Here is a 19,024-nt window from a genome sequence, read left to right on the forward strand (position 1 = left end):
CCCTAGCCCTTCAGCCAACCAGGGTCATGGGTGTACCCAGTATGCTCAGGTTGACCTGAAACCTGATCTGATCTGCTATATAAGCCTTCCTATGCAGCTCTAGAATCTTGCAGCAGCACCCTAGATATGCCACTGTGGCTGGGCCAAATGGAGGTTTCTTCAAGAAAGAAGATAGGAAAAAGAGAGAGAGAGAGAGAGAGAGAGAGAGAAAGCAGTACCCCAGTGGGCAGGGTCATGACATGACAAAATCCCTTCTCCACTTCTCTGTATTGTCAAACTATTTTAAGCAGTTTCCAGATTGAAATATATACAAATACATAGTTTTTATAATTTTCTTTTTTTTGGAGAGGTTTTCACTATAGGGTGCATGTGCTCGCCAGACAGACAGAGACATAGAGACAGAAAGCGAGAAATCACCCCCCCAGGGGGGGTGGTCACGCCGCAATCCCTTCTCCTCCATTCTCCTCTCGGGATCTTGGGCACGTACGCACACGCACCCGGCGTGAGTTCTAAGCCACCGGGTCCAGGACGCGAACCGTGGACGACTACATGGGAGTCCAGCAACATAGCCATTGTGCTAACTGCTGGTTCCCATAGTTTTTTATAATTTTCTCAGAGACACTAAGTCTGGAAACAAAACCCCTTTCAGACAATATCCAGATGTCCTCCTGCCTCCCAGTTACTTGAGGCTCTATAGAGAGACTGACAACATCTGCTGTTCTCAGACATAGTCTTGTCTCCCCTAGAATCCATTTGCTACATCTACAGTTTCTAAACACTTTGATAATCCCCACCTGTGTGTCTTCTGCATGCCACGTGAGGCTTCAAAACCTAACCACAGGCTCTTTGTGGTCTCACCTCCTGCCCCTTGTCCCAACTGGTCTATTTGCTGTTCCTTAAATATGTCATGCAACCTCAAAATCTCCATTTCCCCTATTGCCTGGAATACTCTTACCCTACTTCTCTTCCTGGAAGATTCAGCTAACCCCTATCCTGACCCACATAGACAGAAATGACTACTTCTGCTTTTGAACTCCTCCCATATCCATGAACAAAAGCTGAATGACCTAGCTCAGTCACCACTCCCTAGAGTTCTGAATCAGTACCTTCTGTCTCTGAGAGCAGTCATTAAATCTAAGGTCTCTAAGAGGAGATAAAGGGAAGGGTCCTTGTCTTATTTTAGAGCAAAGTTACAGGCCTTGAAAAAAATAAGTGCTGCCTCTTTTGAAGAAGGAGTGTGGGTGTAGAATTTGCTGAACTGTGTACTTTTCAGGCAGCCTCTCAGTGGAGGCCAAAATAGCCATGAATGAGAGCTCAACAGGTTTTACATGGAGTACTGATGGGCTTTCAAGGAAAGGAGTTCTTATGGTTGAAGTGGGGACATATGAACACTGTTAGAGTGTTCTAGTTTCAATAGACTCCAAATTGATTCCATTAGAAAAAGGATGTCTTCCTGATGTACTTGGCACTTGATGTTAGGAGACAAGATGTACCTACCCAGAACTCTCTGCAGTACACAAAATGAGTGCTTTCATTTTGGATGCGGATAGTTCCCAGGGAGTCTCATTGCTTCCCAGTTTAATTCTACCAAGTGGTGTAAATTTTTTCTGCAAGTATTCTGGGGTAATATCACAGGTGCCTATTAGGGTATCTGCACCTTCAGGACACCCCATTAATATTTTCTATAGTAGTAAAAATAGTTTGTATCAATATTATATAGTGTTATATTTTATATACCAATATGACATTACTATAATTACACAATTTAATCAAGATGGTTTATATTACACTTAAGTTGCACATTCATTGCACTGTATTTTTTCTAAGAAGTGTATGTATGTATTATTTTAATCTTCATAACAACTGAATGAAAAAAAATAACTTTATTATTTCCTTTTACAGATAAGGTGAATGAGACAGGGAGAGATTGAATAATTTGCCCAAGATCATGTGATAGTCATTTGATGAGAGATGGACTTGAAGAAGAACTTTACACTCCACTCATCCCATCATAGGTTGAGATGGCTAAGAAGTGAGCTAACATATGGAAAATGCTAGCATATGGGTTGGCAGGCAGTAACCATGCCAAATTGAGTATAATTGTAGTCATTTAGTCAATCTTCACGAAGTCTCACTCTGTGCTGTGAGATGCTCATGGGAATGATTCCTGGGACAGTCAATGAAAGCGTGCTTTGCTGATTCACTGGCTGTCTTTTACTCAAGATGCTCTCTTTGTTGGGTGGCAAGAGAAATGGAAATGTGACAAATTATTTCACTGAATTTTGCATGATTTGTCTGATTATCACCCATAATGTCATTTTTCTTTTCCTGGCATATTTGTGGCAATCTTGTAAAAAATGGTATTGTATGTCAAATCATTACCTTTCCCAAAATAGTCTGAAAATCATAACAAGTGGCAGAAGTTGACCAGAAAAGCAGTGTTGAAAATGAGTATTATGGTATATAATGCATTTTCAATTCTACATTACCTTTAGTAAGTACTATCTTAAAGAAGACTTTTCTCAAGTGGGTTAATCAGTCCTTAGTAAAAATCTTCTTAAACTCAAGTTCTTTCCATTTATATCCTGATACTAGCCACTCACAAATATTTAAGATATTTAGTCACTTATTTTAATCAGAGATTACCAATTTCCCTCAACAAGTTTATTGTGTAGCGTAATAAAAACTTGTAAAGTATAATTTGATAATATCAACTTTCTTTGTAAAATTGTAAAAAAAAATCTTACTGTGCGTCTAGTGACGTAATGATTGCTTCATGTAAACATGTTTGCTTTCTTTCTAGAGAAAACAATCCTCTGTTCATTATAGTTCAGTATATTTTAGTGAACTTGAAATTGGCATCTTAGAAGTCACAGGTTGCATTGGTATATATAAAGAGTCTAAAAACATACTTATTTATTTATTGATTGATTTAAAATGAACTGCAGCTTTGAAGTTTAAGCAGGAAGTTCTGCAGGTTTACAAATACAGAAATGCACCATGATCACCTATTCCTCCACACTTTCAAAGTTGCGATCACTTCAACTTCTGAATTGCCTTTCAAAACTGTAGAATTCTAGGGTAAGTACAATGGACAAGATCATTAAAAAATAATTTTCCAGTTCTTATAAGGAATGCAATAAAACTCTTCATCTAAAAAATGGATGACTTTAGGACCAGCAGTTAGCGTAATGGCTATGTCGCTGGACTCCCACGTAGTTGATCGCAGTTCACATCCCGGACCTGGTGGCTTAAAACTCACGCCGGGCGTGTGTGTGTGCGTGCCCAAGATCCCAAGGGGAGAATGGAGGAGAAGGGATGATTTCTTGCTTTCCGTCTCTCTGTCTCTGTCTGGTGAGCGCAGGCACCCTATAGCAATTCCCCCCCTCAATAAAAAAGGATAAATTTAAGACAGTTAACAATTCCAGACCTGAAGAAGAAAGAACTAAGGCAAAGGGTACTTTGTGGGGCCAGAGAGATGAGAAAAAGAGGGGAATAGTAGTTATTTTACTTCCTCCGGGAGGGCAAGGACAATGTTTAGAGCCTAACTTCAAGGGTGTCAATACAGAATCTCCAATTCTGACTCTGGGATGCAGAATACAGCATAACAATACTTTTCCTTTTCTTTATAATATTAGCAAAAATATTAACAATGAACATTACTTCTACTGATAAAATACCTGACATTATAATTATTTTACATACACCTAAAAATCAACATCTGCAATATATATTTTTCCAAACAGGATAATTTAGCTAATAGAAGAAAGGTTTTAAATAGTTTAATTATAGACCATAACTCACTTTTTAAAAGAAGTTTTTGTCTTGTGGCATGTGCATTTGCGAGAGAGAGAGAGAGAGAGAGAGAGAGAGGGAGACTCACCCAGAGAGACAGACGGAAAGCGAGAAATCATCCCCTAGAGGGAATGGCCATGCCACAATCCTTTCTCCTTCTGGGATCTTGGGTATGCATGCATATATGCCTGGTGTGATTTTCAAGCCACAAAGTTTGGGACTCAAACCACAGTCAGCCATGTGGGAGTCCAACAATGTAACCACTATGCAATCTGCTAGTCCTCATAACTAACTTTGAATCATCAAAATCCCCAAATCTAGAGAAAACAATCATTTCAAGGAACTGAGAAAATCATTCCAGGACATGAAAGTGATAGATACCCTAAAAGAGAATCAAACAGAACTCCTGGAAATAAAGAATACAATACAAGAAATTAAAATCTCACTTGCAAGCATTAACAGCAGATTGGACCATGCAGAAGAAAGAATTTCTGATCTTGAAGACAAAGTCTCCTATATATACCAAACCACCAAAAAGAATGAAAAAGCCCACAAAAATTAAGACAACCTATGGAAAATTCTAGACATCACGAAATGCCCAAATACCTAAATAATGGGTATTCTAGAAGGTAAAGAAGCTGGAAATATCTCTTTCATGAAATACTATCTGAAAACTTTCCAAATCTAGAGAAACATAGAGAAATTTATACTCAAGAAATAAAAGGAGCTCCAAATAGAATCAACATAAAAAGATCCTCCCCTGGCACATCATAACCAGATTAGTAATAAATAAAAGACAAAGACGATATTCTAAAAATGGCAAGAGACAGGGGTTGGCAGGTGGTGTGGTGGTTATGGGTGCTGGACTCCCACATGGCTGACTATGGTTCAAGTCCCAGACCTGGTGGCTTGCTTTCTCGTTCTCACTCTGTCCCTCTCTGGTCAAATTAAAAATAAACATAAATTTTTTAAAAATGGCAAGAGAGAAATCCCAAGTTACTTACAAAGATTATCCTATAAGGCTAATATCAGACCTCTCAACTGAAACAATGCAGGCAAAGAAAGACTGGGAAGATGTATTCAAAACATTAAAATTAAAGACAATTTCAGCTAATAATACTATACCTGCCAAGATTATCCTCCAAAGGAGAAGCACAAATAAAATTACTCTCAGATAAACAAAAACTGAAAGAATTCATCAATAATAGACCAGCTCTACAAGAAGTACTGAAGGGAGTATTATATTAGGAAAATTAAGAGAGACGAACAGAAATAAGAAAACCAAAAACAACCAAGAAAATGACTAACAAGATGGCAGTGTTAAGTCCACAAATATTGATAACAATGTTGAATGTTCATGGATTAAATTCACCTATATTTTTTGAGAGATTTTTGCTATAATGTATTTGTGCTCATTGGAGAGACAGAGGGTGAGAAATCACCCCATGGAGGGGATGGCCACACTACGATGCCTTCTCTTCCACTCTTCTCTTTGAATTTTAGTCCTGCATGCACATGTGCCTGGCATGAGTTTCAAGCTACTGGATCCAGGATTGAACTGTGGTCAATCCCATGGGAGTTCAGTGCCTTATGCCACCTGCTGACCCCTAAATTCTCCTGTTAAAAGATACGGACTGACTGAATGGATAAAAACAAAAGCAAAAACAAAACAAAAGAGACAGAATCCTTCTATATGCTGCTTACGTGAAACACACCTCATTGATAAAGACACATAAACTAAAGGTGGAGGGCTGGAAAGGGATATTCCATGCATGTGAAAACCAAAAAGATTTTGGACTCATGATACTGATATACCAAATAGACTTTAAGATGAAAGATAAAAGAAGAGATGAAGGACACTATATAGTAATAAAACGACTTGTTCACCAAGAAGATGTAACACATATATCTATGCACCCAACACACTGGCGCACCCAAGTACGTGAAAGAGAGACTATTAAATCTATAAGGAGAGATAAACTGTAACACAATGCCTGTTGGGGATCTCAACACCCCATTGTCTCTGAACAGATCATCTAAATAAAAAATAAGCAGAGATAAGATACCATAAATCAAATGGACTTGACAGACAGCTATAGAATATTTTACCTCAAGTTATAGCTTCTTCATTTATTTCTAAGTTTTGATTTGATACTCAGCTGCAGTAGCACATGCTGGATTTGGCTGCTTAGCAGGTGGAGGCACAGGAGGCCTCGGTTTGATTCTAGGTCTACCCTGAAGGCTGGGCATCGCAGTGCCTGTCTGTGGTCTCAGCCACTTCAGAGGCTCAGGCAGAAGGACTGTAACAGTCAGACTCTGTCTCAAAAACATTATACCAGAGCCAGCCCTGTTAAGATTAAGGCATCTGACCACACAGTTCAAGTCTGGATACAGAGGCTTGAGAAACACACAGATCAGGTGTGTGATTATGCTCAAAATCCTGAAAAGAGGAAGAGATGAAGAAGGAATTGCAGCATGATTATCTCCATGGGGAGTGCTTTTTCACTTCTCTCTGTCTTGTTCTGTCTCTCTTTCTCTGGTGAGCAAATGCACCCTCTGGCAAAATTTTAAAAAGAGTGACCAGCAGATGAAATAATGGTTACTTCGCTGGACTCTCACATGATTGACTGAGGTTCAAGTTCTGGACCCAGCAGCTTAAAACTCACACTGGATGCATAAGCATGTGTGCCCAAGATCCCAAGATCCCAAGAGGAGAAAGAAGGAGAAGGGATTGCAGTGTGGCCAACTCCCCCCGGGGGGAGAGGGGGTGGCGGCGGTTGTTATTCTCAATTTCTGTCTCTCTGTCTCTCTCTGTCTCTCCAAGGAGCATATGCACCCTATAGCAAAAATCTTTCTTAAAAAAATTAAGAAGAAAAAACAGCACATACACACACACACAGTTGAAATGTGAGCTCTAGTGTTGAGGTTGGATTCACAAATGTGTTATGATGATTATCATAAATACTTCATTCAGCCCCTTAAGATAGGGATTATTAACTGTTGATAATTTCAGAATCCACATCTATCTGCTCAAGTGCCCCCAACACTTTTAGTGAAATCACCTACTAACTTTCCCAGTCACCACAGGGAAAGATTAAGGCAAATCCCATTTTATATTGTGAATCTTTTAAAATGTGTATCTTTTGATCTCATATGTAGAACATGAGTAAATGAAGAGCAAGAGCAACTATGAAGAGGGAAATATGTAACATAGGGCATCCTGATGCTCACTCCAAGGAGAAGAGGATGGACTCTGCTGGACTGAGAGACTGAGGCATTTCATGGCTTTACAAAGTGGGAATATTTTGGGACCAGTAGTTGGCATAATGGCTGTGTCACTGGACTCCGTGGTTCAAATCTCAGACTTGGTGGCTTAAACTCCCGCTGGGCGTGTGCATGCATTCCCAGGATCCTGAGAGGAGAATGGAAGAGAAGGGATTGCGGCATGGCCATCCCCCAGGAGGTGATTTCTCACTTTCTGTTTCTCTGTCTCTCTCTGTCTGGCGAGCACACGTGCGCTATAGCAAAAACCTCTCCAAAAAAAAAAAAAAAAAGTAAGGGTATTTTGACTTACCAATGGCCACATATTCTTTGTTCCCAAATCCTGCCAAACCTGAGCCAGTGTTTACCCACAGCTGTATCGTGTGCTTTTGTACCTTAAAGGTATAAAGCTTGCTCAAGCTGATTTTTTTTTTCTTGGAGAGGTTTTTTTGCTATAGGGCGCGTATGCTCACCAGAAAGACACAGAGAGAGAAACAGAAAGCAAGAAATCCCCCCCCAGGGGGGATGACCACGCCACAATCCCTTCTCCTCCATTCTCTGCGAAGGATTTGGGGCACACACGCACACGAGCCCTGCGTGAGTTTTAAGCCACCGAGTCCAGGACGCGAACCGCAGTCAACTACGTGGGAGTCCAGCGACATAGCCATTACGCTAACTGCTGGTCCCTGCTCAAGCTGATTTTGATAAACTTGTTTGGAAAAGTGGATAGGGAAAATGAGAAGAAAGGAATCAAGGAGAAAATTAGAGAGGGAAGACATTTAGGGGACACAGAAATGGAGGATTGTCTGCTGATGATAACATGCATGATATCTTCAACTGGACTGGTGTGAAGTGTACTCAACGTTGGGTAATTCATTTTAAAAGCTGTAGTGATGTACAATGATTAAATGTATAAAATAAATTAGAATAGTTAAAAAAGTGAGATTGTGGGGACACACTGTGGCACAGTGGGTAAATATGACATTCTGTGAGGCTGACTCACATGGGAAGGTTCTAGGTTTGTGTCTGGAGATCTCCCTAGATTCAGATAGGCCTGCATGTGCCCATGATGGGGGGGAGGAGTTTACTGGAATGGAGGATAGGTCACACCATTCATACTATTGGAGGTCTCTCTCTGTTTCTCTCTCTCTCGCTCCAGAAGAAAAATAAATAAATACGCTTTTAAGAGAAGTAGAAGCGTGTTAGTACTAAAGCCGATTGATTATGCTCTAGGAAAAAGTAAACAACTTTCCAGTAGGTAAGAGGGTAAAACCAATTTGTATATAAGAGGCAATTTAGTTTACTGAGAAGGAGAGTTTGCAGAATTCTGAATGACATATGATTGTAGGCAAATTGTTCAACTGCTCTGTGACTCAGTATCTAGGTCTAGAAAATGAAGATGATAATTTACACAATCTGTTTAAATTACTTGTGCTACCAATTGATGAAACTCATTGAAGGATATTTGGAAATAGGAAGAATCTAAATAAAAAATTTAAAAAGCCTGTGCATGGACTGGCCCTGTGGCCTAGTGGTTAAGGGAGTTGGATCTCACGTGGTTAACCATGTAATTCAAATCCTGGTTCTGAAGGCTTGAAAAGCACACCAGGTGTATATGCCCCAAATCCTCACAGGATGGAGAAATAAAGAAGAAGGAATGGCAGAGTGATCCCACCCCATTGGGGGTGTTTTCTCCTTTCTTTTGCTTTGTTTCTCTCTCTCTCTCTCTCTCTCTGCATGCACCTTCTGGCAAACTAAAAAAAAAACAGAAGCTTGTGTAGACATTATAGACAGAGCCATGGTGATAAAACATGAAGGACTTAAAGAATTTGTGTGCAGAAAATAACATGTACACATATGTGCAAGCAAGTTGATTAATCAGTTAAGCAAATATTTATTAACAGCTTATTTGGTTCTGCTCATGGCCTATGAAACATTGAGAGAAAGGTAAATATTTGGTTGTTGGAAAAGTCATGATGTATTTTTCCATGTTTTCCTATGAAAAATATGTCATAACTTTTCTGACAACCCAATATAAAAGGGAATCCTCTATCCCCTTGGCTACCTTCACAGGCTAGGGGGAGAGACAGAAACAAAACACAGTCAGTGCAAAACCTAATCTATACAAAACCTAAAGTAGAAGTTTGCACAAAAATTATCCGTCAACTGCCAGATGAAGCGATATTCGAATTCACTACTGGCCTGCAAGGGGTGGGGGAAGGGGGGAGAATTTCCAGGGGGAGGATCGCACTGCCCAAGTGTCAGTACTGTGATTCTTTTGATTGTTGAATTCAGACCTAGGTTGTATGAAGTAAATATTTCATAAACTAGAACAAAATAATGCCACATAATCTCATAGAATGGATTTTACAAGCAATTGCTTTCTCGTTCATCTTAACCTTTGTCGTTGTTTTTTCATGATAATTGTTTTTCCTACCTTTGGGTGCCACGTCTAAGAACTGATATCGAAGACTGTCAAGCTGTTCAATGGTCAAGGTGCCATTTTCTTCCTTTTCTATGGGTGGAGGACGAATCGGTGGGGGAGGATCTGGGAAGACTTTGATATCTCCGTTAATGTAGAAGTCTTCTTGGCTTAAGTAGAGTTCATTCTGAATTTTTGTGGATGTTTCAATGTGATACTGAGCTACCTCAATTAATTTTTTTACACTGAAAGTGGTAAAATGAATAGTTATCCCCATTAATTTTACTATTAATCAATAGTTTACTTATAAAACATAACACAAAAGTGTACCCATTACATAGCTAGGTTAGACAATTAGATCTGCAAAGTTGAAAAATTTTTATTTGTCCTCAAATTAGTTTCATTAAAGGGTAGGATATAAATAAATGCAGATTAAAAACAGTGAGGAATCAGCAGATGGTGTAATCGTTACATTGTTGGACTTCCATGTAGTCAATTGCAGTTCGAGTCCCGGACTTGGTGGCTTAAAACACATGCCTGGTATGTGTGTGTACCCAAAATCTTGAGAGGAGAATGGAGGAGAAGGGATTGCAGCATGACCATTCCCTCTGGGGAATGATTTCTCTCTTTCTGTCTCTATGTTTCTCTCTGTCTCTCTGGTGAATGCATGCACCCTATAGCAAAAACCTCTCTTTAAAAAAAAGAAAAGAAAACAAAAACCAACAAAAAAAAACCCCAAAACAAAACATATGCTTACTGTATAGCTAATGGTTACACATTTTAAACAAACCTGAACACAAAGAGAATCCATTAAGTATGTTTTTTTAAGTAGTAGTAGAAAGTATTTTACTATGTAAGCAAGATTATGTCAAGGGTTCTATTTCATTCTAAGCATGAACCAAAATAAGATTACATATTAGAATACCCTGTAAGGTATGACTGTTAGAATAAAACATTTATCTAAAATTAGGACAAATTGTAAAGTGAATCAAATATGATAATATATTTCTAGAACAGTGACTTTTCTTTAACTTTATGTCAAGGAGTTTGAAGTTATCTAAGACATGGTTGTCAGGACAGCCTTTGATGCATATAAGTCATTGAAATTGCTTTGCTATCTTTATGAAAAAGAGCAGTTTCCAGCTAGATCATATGGCCATAAGCAGCAACACTTAGGACTCGTATGCTGCACTTCATAAAAGTGAAAAATGCTGAGTTCTCTTTCTAGGACACCCTACCTATGTGATCTTCTAAGCTCTTGGAATTACCTAATCCTTGCAACTTCCTTAGCCTTACCTTATGATTATCAATGTGAAATCACACAAGGCATGGAGTTAAACTGTATTGGGGATATAGTTATAGCTTATACTGTGATTAAAGGCCATTCTAAAGATCAGGGAAGTTTTATGTGAATAAGTAAAATATCACTGCATTGAGGAAAGAAATTGTTAATATCTTATAAGAAAAGATTAAATATCACAGAGAAATGCATATTTAATATGCTTTTATGTTATTCAGAAACACCAAATATACTATTGGGTTATGGGGAAAGTCATGATGGATTTTTGCATAGAAAAATATGTCATGACTTTCCCAACAACTTAATACACAATATACTGAAAATTTAAAAAATAATGTTAGTTGTCGCCTTTCAAAAGATCCCCTTGAATCCAACTCTTTGAACTTGGTGAGTTTCTATGTAGTTTGCAGTAGCAAAACAGTTTATGCTTTAGAGTATTTGTGTGCTGTGGGGGAGGAGGGACCGCAAAGAAGGACATTGGGTAGTTACTGGCTTTAGGTGAGTGAGGAAGGGACTCCAAAGGCTGACTGAGACCCATTCCCAAGCAGGATATCAAAAAGGTGTGCGCCACCTGGTGGAAGGTTACTAACAGTATCCTTCTCAAGAACCGAGGGGAAAAAATGTCTGAAAATACAAAGATTTTACAGCAGAACTCTCATCATAAGACAAAGACCAGAGAAAACAAACCACAACAACTGTTTTGATATGGCAATTGCTGCTTCTGAGAATCCTTGCAACTTGAATCCCATTTACTTAGTAACTTCTACATTTTAAGTAAATGTTTATTGCAAACTTCAGTGTATCACAGAATCTAGATCTAGTAGAAACCTCAAGAAGCTGGGCCAGAGTGTTGTTTCCTTTTATAGATGAAGCTGATGAGCACAATCAGCCATCCTACTCAATCTCTCTCTTTTTTTTCTCCCAGACAATGTAGGATACTTAGTGTCCTGGACAATCTGCTCTCCTGTGAGGGCAATTTCCACTCTGCTAAATTGCTTCATTATGCTTTTTAAGAGAGAACTCAACAAGGGTGAGACTCAACTGCCCTTCATCAGCAATGAGAGTCTAACAAGTCTTGGAATTCTACCAAAAATAGAACTTGCAATTGCCCTTACAAAGGAATTAGCCTAAAAAATAAAACATTCTAATGGATGACTCCTCAGCCTCTTAGTAATTGGTCCTGAGTGATAATAATAATGTCTGGTATTAGGAAGATATAAAGCATTATTTTCCAAAAAATATTTAAAAATCATTTTATAGCTGAGGTTCTCATTGACCAGTGTGAAAACTGAACTCGTGAGGCAAGCAGGTGGTATGGTGGTTGAGGTGCTGGAGTCCCACAGGGCCAACTACATTTCCAGCTCCAGATCTGCGGGCTTGAAAATCATGCTGGGCATGTGTGTATGTGTGCGCATGCCCAAAATCCTAAAAGGAGAATGGAGGAGAAGGGATTGGGTGTGGTCATTCCTCTAGGTAGTGATTTTTCACTTTCCCTCTCTCTGTTTCTGTCTCTCTCTCTGGCAAGTGCACATACCCTATGGCAAAATGAAAAAAAAAAAATACTGAGCTTGAAAATAACGTACAGAACGGGATATTCCAATGGAATCCTTTGATACATAATGCTGTTTGAAAATACTTTATGCAAATCTGATAGTAAAGCTCACGTCACATGTGATTTCCTAAAAGGTCAAAATTTATATTCATAAATGTAATTTAAACTTGTAAACACCTTAAAAATCTTTGTCAATTTTGGCATTCAGGAATTAATAGAGAGTATTTTTAATATACTTAGAATAATACACTTAGTACTTTACCTGGCCATTTCATTCAAATACCTCTCACCAAGCCATTTTTCCATAAGTTTATACACATCAACCACCTTTATCACTAAATCTTCAAGGACAGTCAATGCTTTTGTCTTTATCAAGTCAAGTCGAAATTGTGCAGCTATTTCTATTCAAAAAGAGAAATAAACATTTTTCAATGTATTATCTGTCCATGCATTTTCTGATAAACCAAACTCACTTTTAAACCCATAATGCTTCAAATTGTGAACCTTTGGGTACATACTTAATATACCAATGTAGATAAGATGATATCTTATCCATCTCATTGAGAAGCAAAATGTAATGTATGGTAAAGTCATTTAAAAATTATCTAAATAAAAACTATGATTGAACTTTACATTTGTTGCACTTCATAGCAAGATACTCTTTGATAAATGGAATGGAAAAACAAATATAGGTAGCATCTCAATTTCAAAAAAGAGGGGCAGGGACAAATTAGGGCAGAAATGGAAAAGAGAACCATGTGCCACTCTTGTTCCAGTTTGCCCCCTGGACAGGAAAATTTCTCCATATCCTTCCAGTACAGTGCAAGCATCAGTTCACCCAGGAAATCACTCTTGTCTCTCCCTTGTACTCACTTTGTCCGGTATGCCTGTCATCAACATCACAACATACTATAAGTGATTCCCTTCCTCTGGATTGGGTTTCATATTTTGTTTTATGTTTGTGCACATATGTGTGTGTTTCTAGTATACAGTCAAAACTCTATAAACATTTGTTAAATGAACGAATTTCATTGAATTAGAGATCAGTGTTGAATGAACTGAAGGTGAAGTATACGGAAAACTATTAAAGCAGCTGTGGGAACAGAAAACTATTAAAATAGCTGTGGGAACAGGCAGTGAGGGAGAAGTATGTGTCCTGACTTTCATGATGTCATAGATCTCCCTGTATTCAACTGATTTCAGGTTTTACTGTTGGGATCATAAAAGCAAGTGGTGATAGGAGGAAGGCTAAGGGGAGGGGAAAGGAAAAAGGAGAAGCAAAGGATGGAAAGCATCCTTAGTAGTTCATGGTCGTGGAGAAGCTAGAAGTCTTCCAACTTACCCAATTCTGCATTCTTACGGTTTTGTCATCTACATATTTATAATGGCCCCTTTCTGTATTTTTGCTCAGTTTCCTGATCTTCCTGAATTCTATTTTGAATTGCATTAAAGGCAATTAGAAAACCATAAGAATGCCACGCATTGTAAGGTTACTGCTTTCTACTAAGAAGAAGGCCCTTAAAATTAGGGGTATATGGAACCAGCAGTTAGCATAATGGCTATGTTGCTGGACTCCCATGTAGTTGACTGCGGTTCGAGTCCCAGACCCAGTGACTTAAACTCAAGCCAGGCATAAGTGCGTGCATGCTCACGATCCTGAGAGGAGAGTGGAGGAGAAGGGATTGTGGTGTGGCCATCCCCCTGGGGTGATTTCTCACTTTCTGTCTCTCTGTCTCTCTCTGTCTTTCTGGCGAGCACATGTGTCCTATAGCAAAAATCTCTCCAAAAAAAGAAAAAAGAAAAAAAGGGGTATGTGACTGGCTCTTCTATGGCCTTTCCTCCCAAGAACTCACTTTCAGGTCATGTCAACCTTTATTCAAATTTATTTTCCTAATGAGAGGCTTAATTTATTCTTATCATAATATAAAATCAGTTACTTAACGTAGCTTCTACCTAAGCCTGTAAAAATCGCATCGACTTCTAAACATTTTTCGTTTTTTTTTTCCTTTGAGTTTTTACTTTTGTTGTTACTCCTCTAACCCCTTCTTGAATTCCTTTTGCCTCTTTAATTTAATTAAGTCTGTTCAGATGATGCCAGAACACCCGACTGACTCATACAATAGTCAAATCAGGTGCTTGTCGGGTCAAGGGAAAGCAACCAATTCAATGTTGTATTTTTCAGTTGATTTGCTTTGTGTTATAAACAGTGTCTGAGGCAATTGAAGAGCCAACTATGGGTCTTTTGCCTACTGGTCCACTTTCTACTGAAAAACATCTTAGTTGTTTCCAATTGCTACCTTCAAATTGCAGGGCAGCAAGATGTTCTTCCTTTATTTTGAGTCTCAGTTCATTTTTCTTTTCCATTTCAGCAATTTCCTCCTGTGTTACTATTACAGGAAAGGATTCTATTACAGATGGTGATATACCTGAAAAAGCAATGCAATGTGCTGAGTAAACTACCAACATACAAGAATATACACCGTACTTGGGCAAAATGAGTACAAGGCAAAGACTGTAGAGCTATAAACCTCTGTGATTTAGAAACAAGGAAGCTTGAACCTCTCACTGTGAGTAGTAAAGTACCAACAGTCCTTTGGAAATTCTCATGTGGTACCTGGGCTAGACTGATGTAAAATAAGTCATTTGTGTAACATCCCCAGACTGATGTGTGTAGCGAGTGCAGAGGAGGTTATGGCCCCCAAAGTGATAAAATTCAGAGTTTGCTGACAGAAATGAGCAAACCTCAATATAGTGCTGATGCCATTCTCCACATGCAGAAATACTACTCTGTGGGGACGGCTTGTATTAGCAAGCTGTTTCCCAGGTTTACACCAAGAAAAGACCAGTAATATCCTCCTGAGGATACAGCTGGAATGTAGGTAATGATCAAGTATCTGTTACTTATCTTTTAATTAGTACTTAACTAAAAGTATCTCAGTGTGCAAGAGAATCAGAAAATAAGAATTCATTAGTATTTGTCTGAGGATTTACCCATGGAATATAGCACTGTGATTCTGTTTTCAGGCCCTAGTTGTTTACATAATTCTACTCAGTTAAACAAATATTTCCTGAGGGTCTGACCTAAAAGGGCTCAAGTTTGGTGAAAAAGACATAAACATGAATGAAGAAATTATAAGAAGATATGGTTCTTGCAATAACAGAGGTATGTATAAGTAATAGGTGGTGAGAGTAAACTTTCTAGATTACTGTCTTATCATCTATAAAATTAAGGAATTGGATTCAGTTATTCCATAAAAGTAAATGAAAGCTTTTACTCAAATACACATATACATATGTATAATTTGAGTAAAAGCTTTCATATATATGTATATATATATATGAATATGAGATATATATGTATATATATATATATATATTTTTCTCAGATGGTAAATATATATGTGTGTGTATATATATTTATATATATATATATACCATCTGAGATAAAATAAAGTAATATGTTATTTACTGAGCAATTTTTCTTCCCTTTGTTTCAAGTATCATCAACCACCCCCTCCTCCATCCTCAGAGCTTTTTCTTAACTTGACTCTCAGCTGTGTAAACGTACTCTATCTGCGAAGTGTTCTCCTGTGCCCCTCAGATGGAGTAAGGTGGGCTTGATCTCAGGTACTAATTGTCCCCTATCAAAAAATAATAATTGGTCAAAGGTCTGAATCTACTGCTCAACTAGTGCAATCTGAGCCAAGACCACGGTCTTGATTTTTGCTTTTAATTCACTGTCATAGCCTTGTCTCCCACCATGGAGCGTTTCATATAGCAGGTACTTAATAAAGAGATCTTAAGCAATTGATAAGGGGAGCAGCTTTTGCTCATGTTCTCCCCACTTCTTCCTCTCTTAAAATGTCCAAGTAGAAGCATTCAGAGGGCAGGGTAATGCTTGTGCCAGAACTACCCCTAAGGTAAACTGGAGGTCTCTCTGCCTGAGGTTTCTTTCCTCCTTTTTTCTCCATCATGTCTCAGAGGTAGAGATTTAGGCAGGAGGCCTCCAAAAGAGAAGGATTTGCTAGAATTAAAGCATATCTGGAAATTACATACATAAACCTTTTAAATTTCTCTTGTTTATTGCAAGTGTCAGCTTTTTGCACAGACATCTGATTATATAGTGCCATTTCGGAAATCCTTTGAATCTGTTCAAAACAGTCTTTGACTTTATTTTACCCTGGATATATCAGGCCATCTGGATAAACAAGTTCGGCGAGATTGGTGTCCAGCATGATTTGCCAGCTTCTACCACAGCTCACTGAAGCCCAGATCTCTAGATCAAACCTAATGAACAGTATTCAAGTAGCTTAAAGACTAATGTACCTGGTTAAATGCTTGTTTTCTACCCAGGAGTGGTTTAAGCACCCAGGGTTCTGGGTGTTAAAACCAAAAAATACCTTTTAATTTTTTGTCCTCTTTTTTTTTCTTGGGCAGTTCTTTTTTGGCTTTTTTATTTGCACTGGATAGAGGAGATTTTTCTTTTTGGTCTGCTGGCTGGTTTTCTTTTTCTTCTTCCATGAGCCTCTGATGAATTTCAGTAGCCACCTGGTTACATAATAGCAATATTTCAGTGAATGCAACATTTATGAAATATGATAATCATTTGGATTTAGTCATCACTAGATTCTGTTGAAACCTTATTCCACTGTAAACAACCATGCCCACATATTCAATTTTTACAAAACACACACTGGGGTGTTTTACTTAAATGGAAACCTGGCCTTGTCCCAAGATGCAGCTTCCCTGTAGCCATCTGTGTGGGGGCTGCTCATTCTCAGGCCTGGACTGCCGTGCAATTTCGTGTTTTCTCACTGCCACTTCCAGATCTGACGACTCCATGGCTCTGCACAAACCCCTTTCTTTTTCAATTACAGACTCTATGAATTTAACACTAGCTATTCTTTTAAGTTCCTGTTATTTCTTGGCCTCTTACTTGGGGCATTTTCCTATATTATTGTTTCTTAATCTTTTTTATTTTTTTTTAATTTTAGAACTGACCCTCTATGAATGTTCTTTGATATCTTCTCCTAATTTTCTGTGATATTTGAATATTACAGAAACATAATTCCTATGTCCTGTGTGTGTTTCTGTGCTTTATACATAAAGTGAGAAAGATAATTTTACAGCCTCCACCCAATTTTGGGGAAAGCACGCCCTATGTTGGCTGACTCGTGGACGCTTGAATCCTGGGCTGCCATTCTCCTGGAACACTTAGGCATCATCTCTGGAAGATTCAGTACTAATGAGGATGACCTGGCCCACAGCTACCATGATGGTTCTTAGCTTCTTCTACTCAGCTAGTCAGCTTCTATCCATTCCAGCAAGCCCCTCCTTTCACTTTCACAAACATCCTGGCTTGAGAGATTGGCTTTATTGTCACCCTATGCTAGCCACTAAATGGGAAATTCTGTCCTTCCCTGCCAGGAGGACCAGGCACTGCAGGGATCCCTCCACCTCCTCTATAAGACTGGCTCTGCACATCAGGCCACAGAAGCACCTTGTCTTCTGACAGCATGGATGAATCTGGAGAATGTTACACTGAGTGAAATAAGCCAGGCACAGAAAGACAAATACTGAATGATCCCACTTATATGTAAGCTAAAAAAGCTGAACTCATAGAAATAGAGAACAGAATGAGGCTGACTAGGGGCTGGGGTGGATGAGTGGGTGGGATAGGAAAAGGTGAGATGTTCATCAAAGGGTACAAGGTTATGCTTAGACAAGAGCAATAAGGTCTGGTGATCTACCATAGTTAATGTCCATTTTAAAATTATTCAAAGACTGTATTTTAAATGTTTTGACCACAAAAAAGATAAGTGAGGTTATAAATATTGGATCATCAGAAAAGTCGTGATGTATTTTCTATGTTTTTCTACACGAAAATGCATCATGACTTTTCAGATGACCTAATATGTAATTAGTTTGATTTAATCATTGCCTAGGTATATCAAAGCATCATAAATATATATATTTTTTTGTAAATTAGAAAAAGAATTAGGGCTTATGGAAATACAGGACCTTTGGGCCCAGCAGATGGCATAATGGTTATGTTGATGGACTCCCACGTAGTTGGTCATGGTTTGAATCCCAGACCTAGTGACTTAAAACTCATGCTGGGAGCCTGTGCATGTGTGCCCAAAATCCTGAGAGGAGAATGAAGGAGAAGGGATTGCAGTGTGGCCATCCCCCCTTGGAGATGATTTCTCGCTTTTTGTCTCTGTCTCTCTGGCACGCGCATGCACCCAATACAAAATATCTCTTTTTTTAAAAAAAAAAAAAGATACAGGACCTTTGAAATAAGTCCAGTCCCCTGGGGAAGTGAAGGGCATTTACTAATGTAGCTTGAGGGCTGAGAAAAGAATCCCAAAGGAAGAGACAAAACACACACACACACACACACACACACACACACACATACACACACACACCAGGAACAACACATGGTGGAAAACTTTAAAATATCAATAAAGTAACTAGTGAGGAAATAGAGGTCCATGAGAGCTTTATACTTACTCAAGTCCAAGCCTGGAATTATTTCTGGCGGAAAGTGGAGTAAGAAGATGAGAGTAGTGAGATAGAGGAGGTGAATAGAAAGGTGAATGAGGTACAAACTCTATCCTCCAAGACCCTTACAGTCTTGTGGGTGAGATAGACCAGTTCCCTGCTTTCTTCAAACTCCTGTCATGCTCTC

General features: G+C 38.7%; 1 protein-coding gene across 1 annotated transcript in view; it reads right to left on the reverse strand.

Moving 5' to 3' along the window:
• Positions 1–19,024, reverse strand: part of SPEF2 (sperm flagellar and cilia associated 2) — a 210,248-nt gene that overhangs the window by 43,909 nt on the left and 147,315 nt on the right. Inside the window, exons 27-30 of the mRNA XM_006156330.2 lie at positions 16,731–16,878; positions 14,628–14,756; positions 12,593–12,731; positions 9,494–9,723 (exon numbers count right to left, since the gene is read on the reverse strand). Coding sequence (XP_006156392.1) covers positions 9,494–9,723; positions 12,593–12,731; positions 14,628–14,756; positions 16,731–16,878 — 646 coding nt within the window. The remainder of the gene's footprint in view (positions 1–9,493; positions 9,724–12,592; positions 12,732–14,627; positions 14,757–16,730; positions 16,879–19,024) is intronic.

The sequence above is a fragment of the Tupaia chinensis genome, unplaced genomic scaffold, assembly GCF_000334495.1.
Source record: "Tupaia chinensis unplaced genomic scaffold, TupChi_1.0 Scaffold000489_1, whole genome shotgun sequence".
Classification (NCBI taxonomy): domain Eukaryota; kingdom Metazoa; phylum Chordata; class Mammalia; order Scandentia; family Tupaiidae; genus Tupaia; species Tupaia belangeri.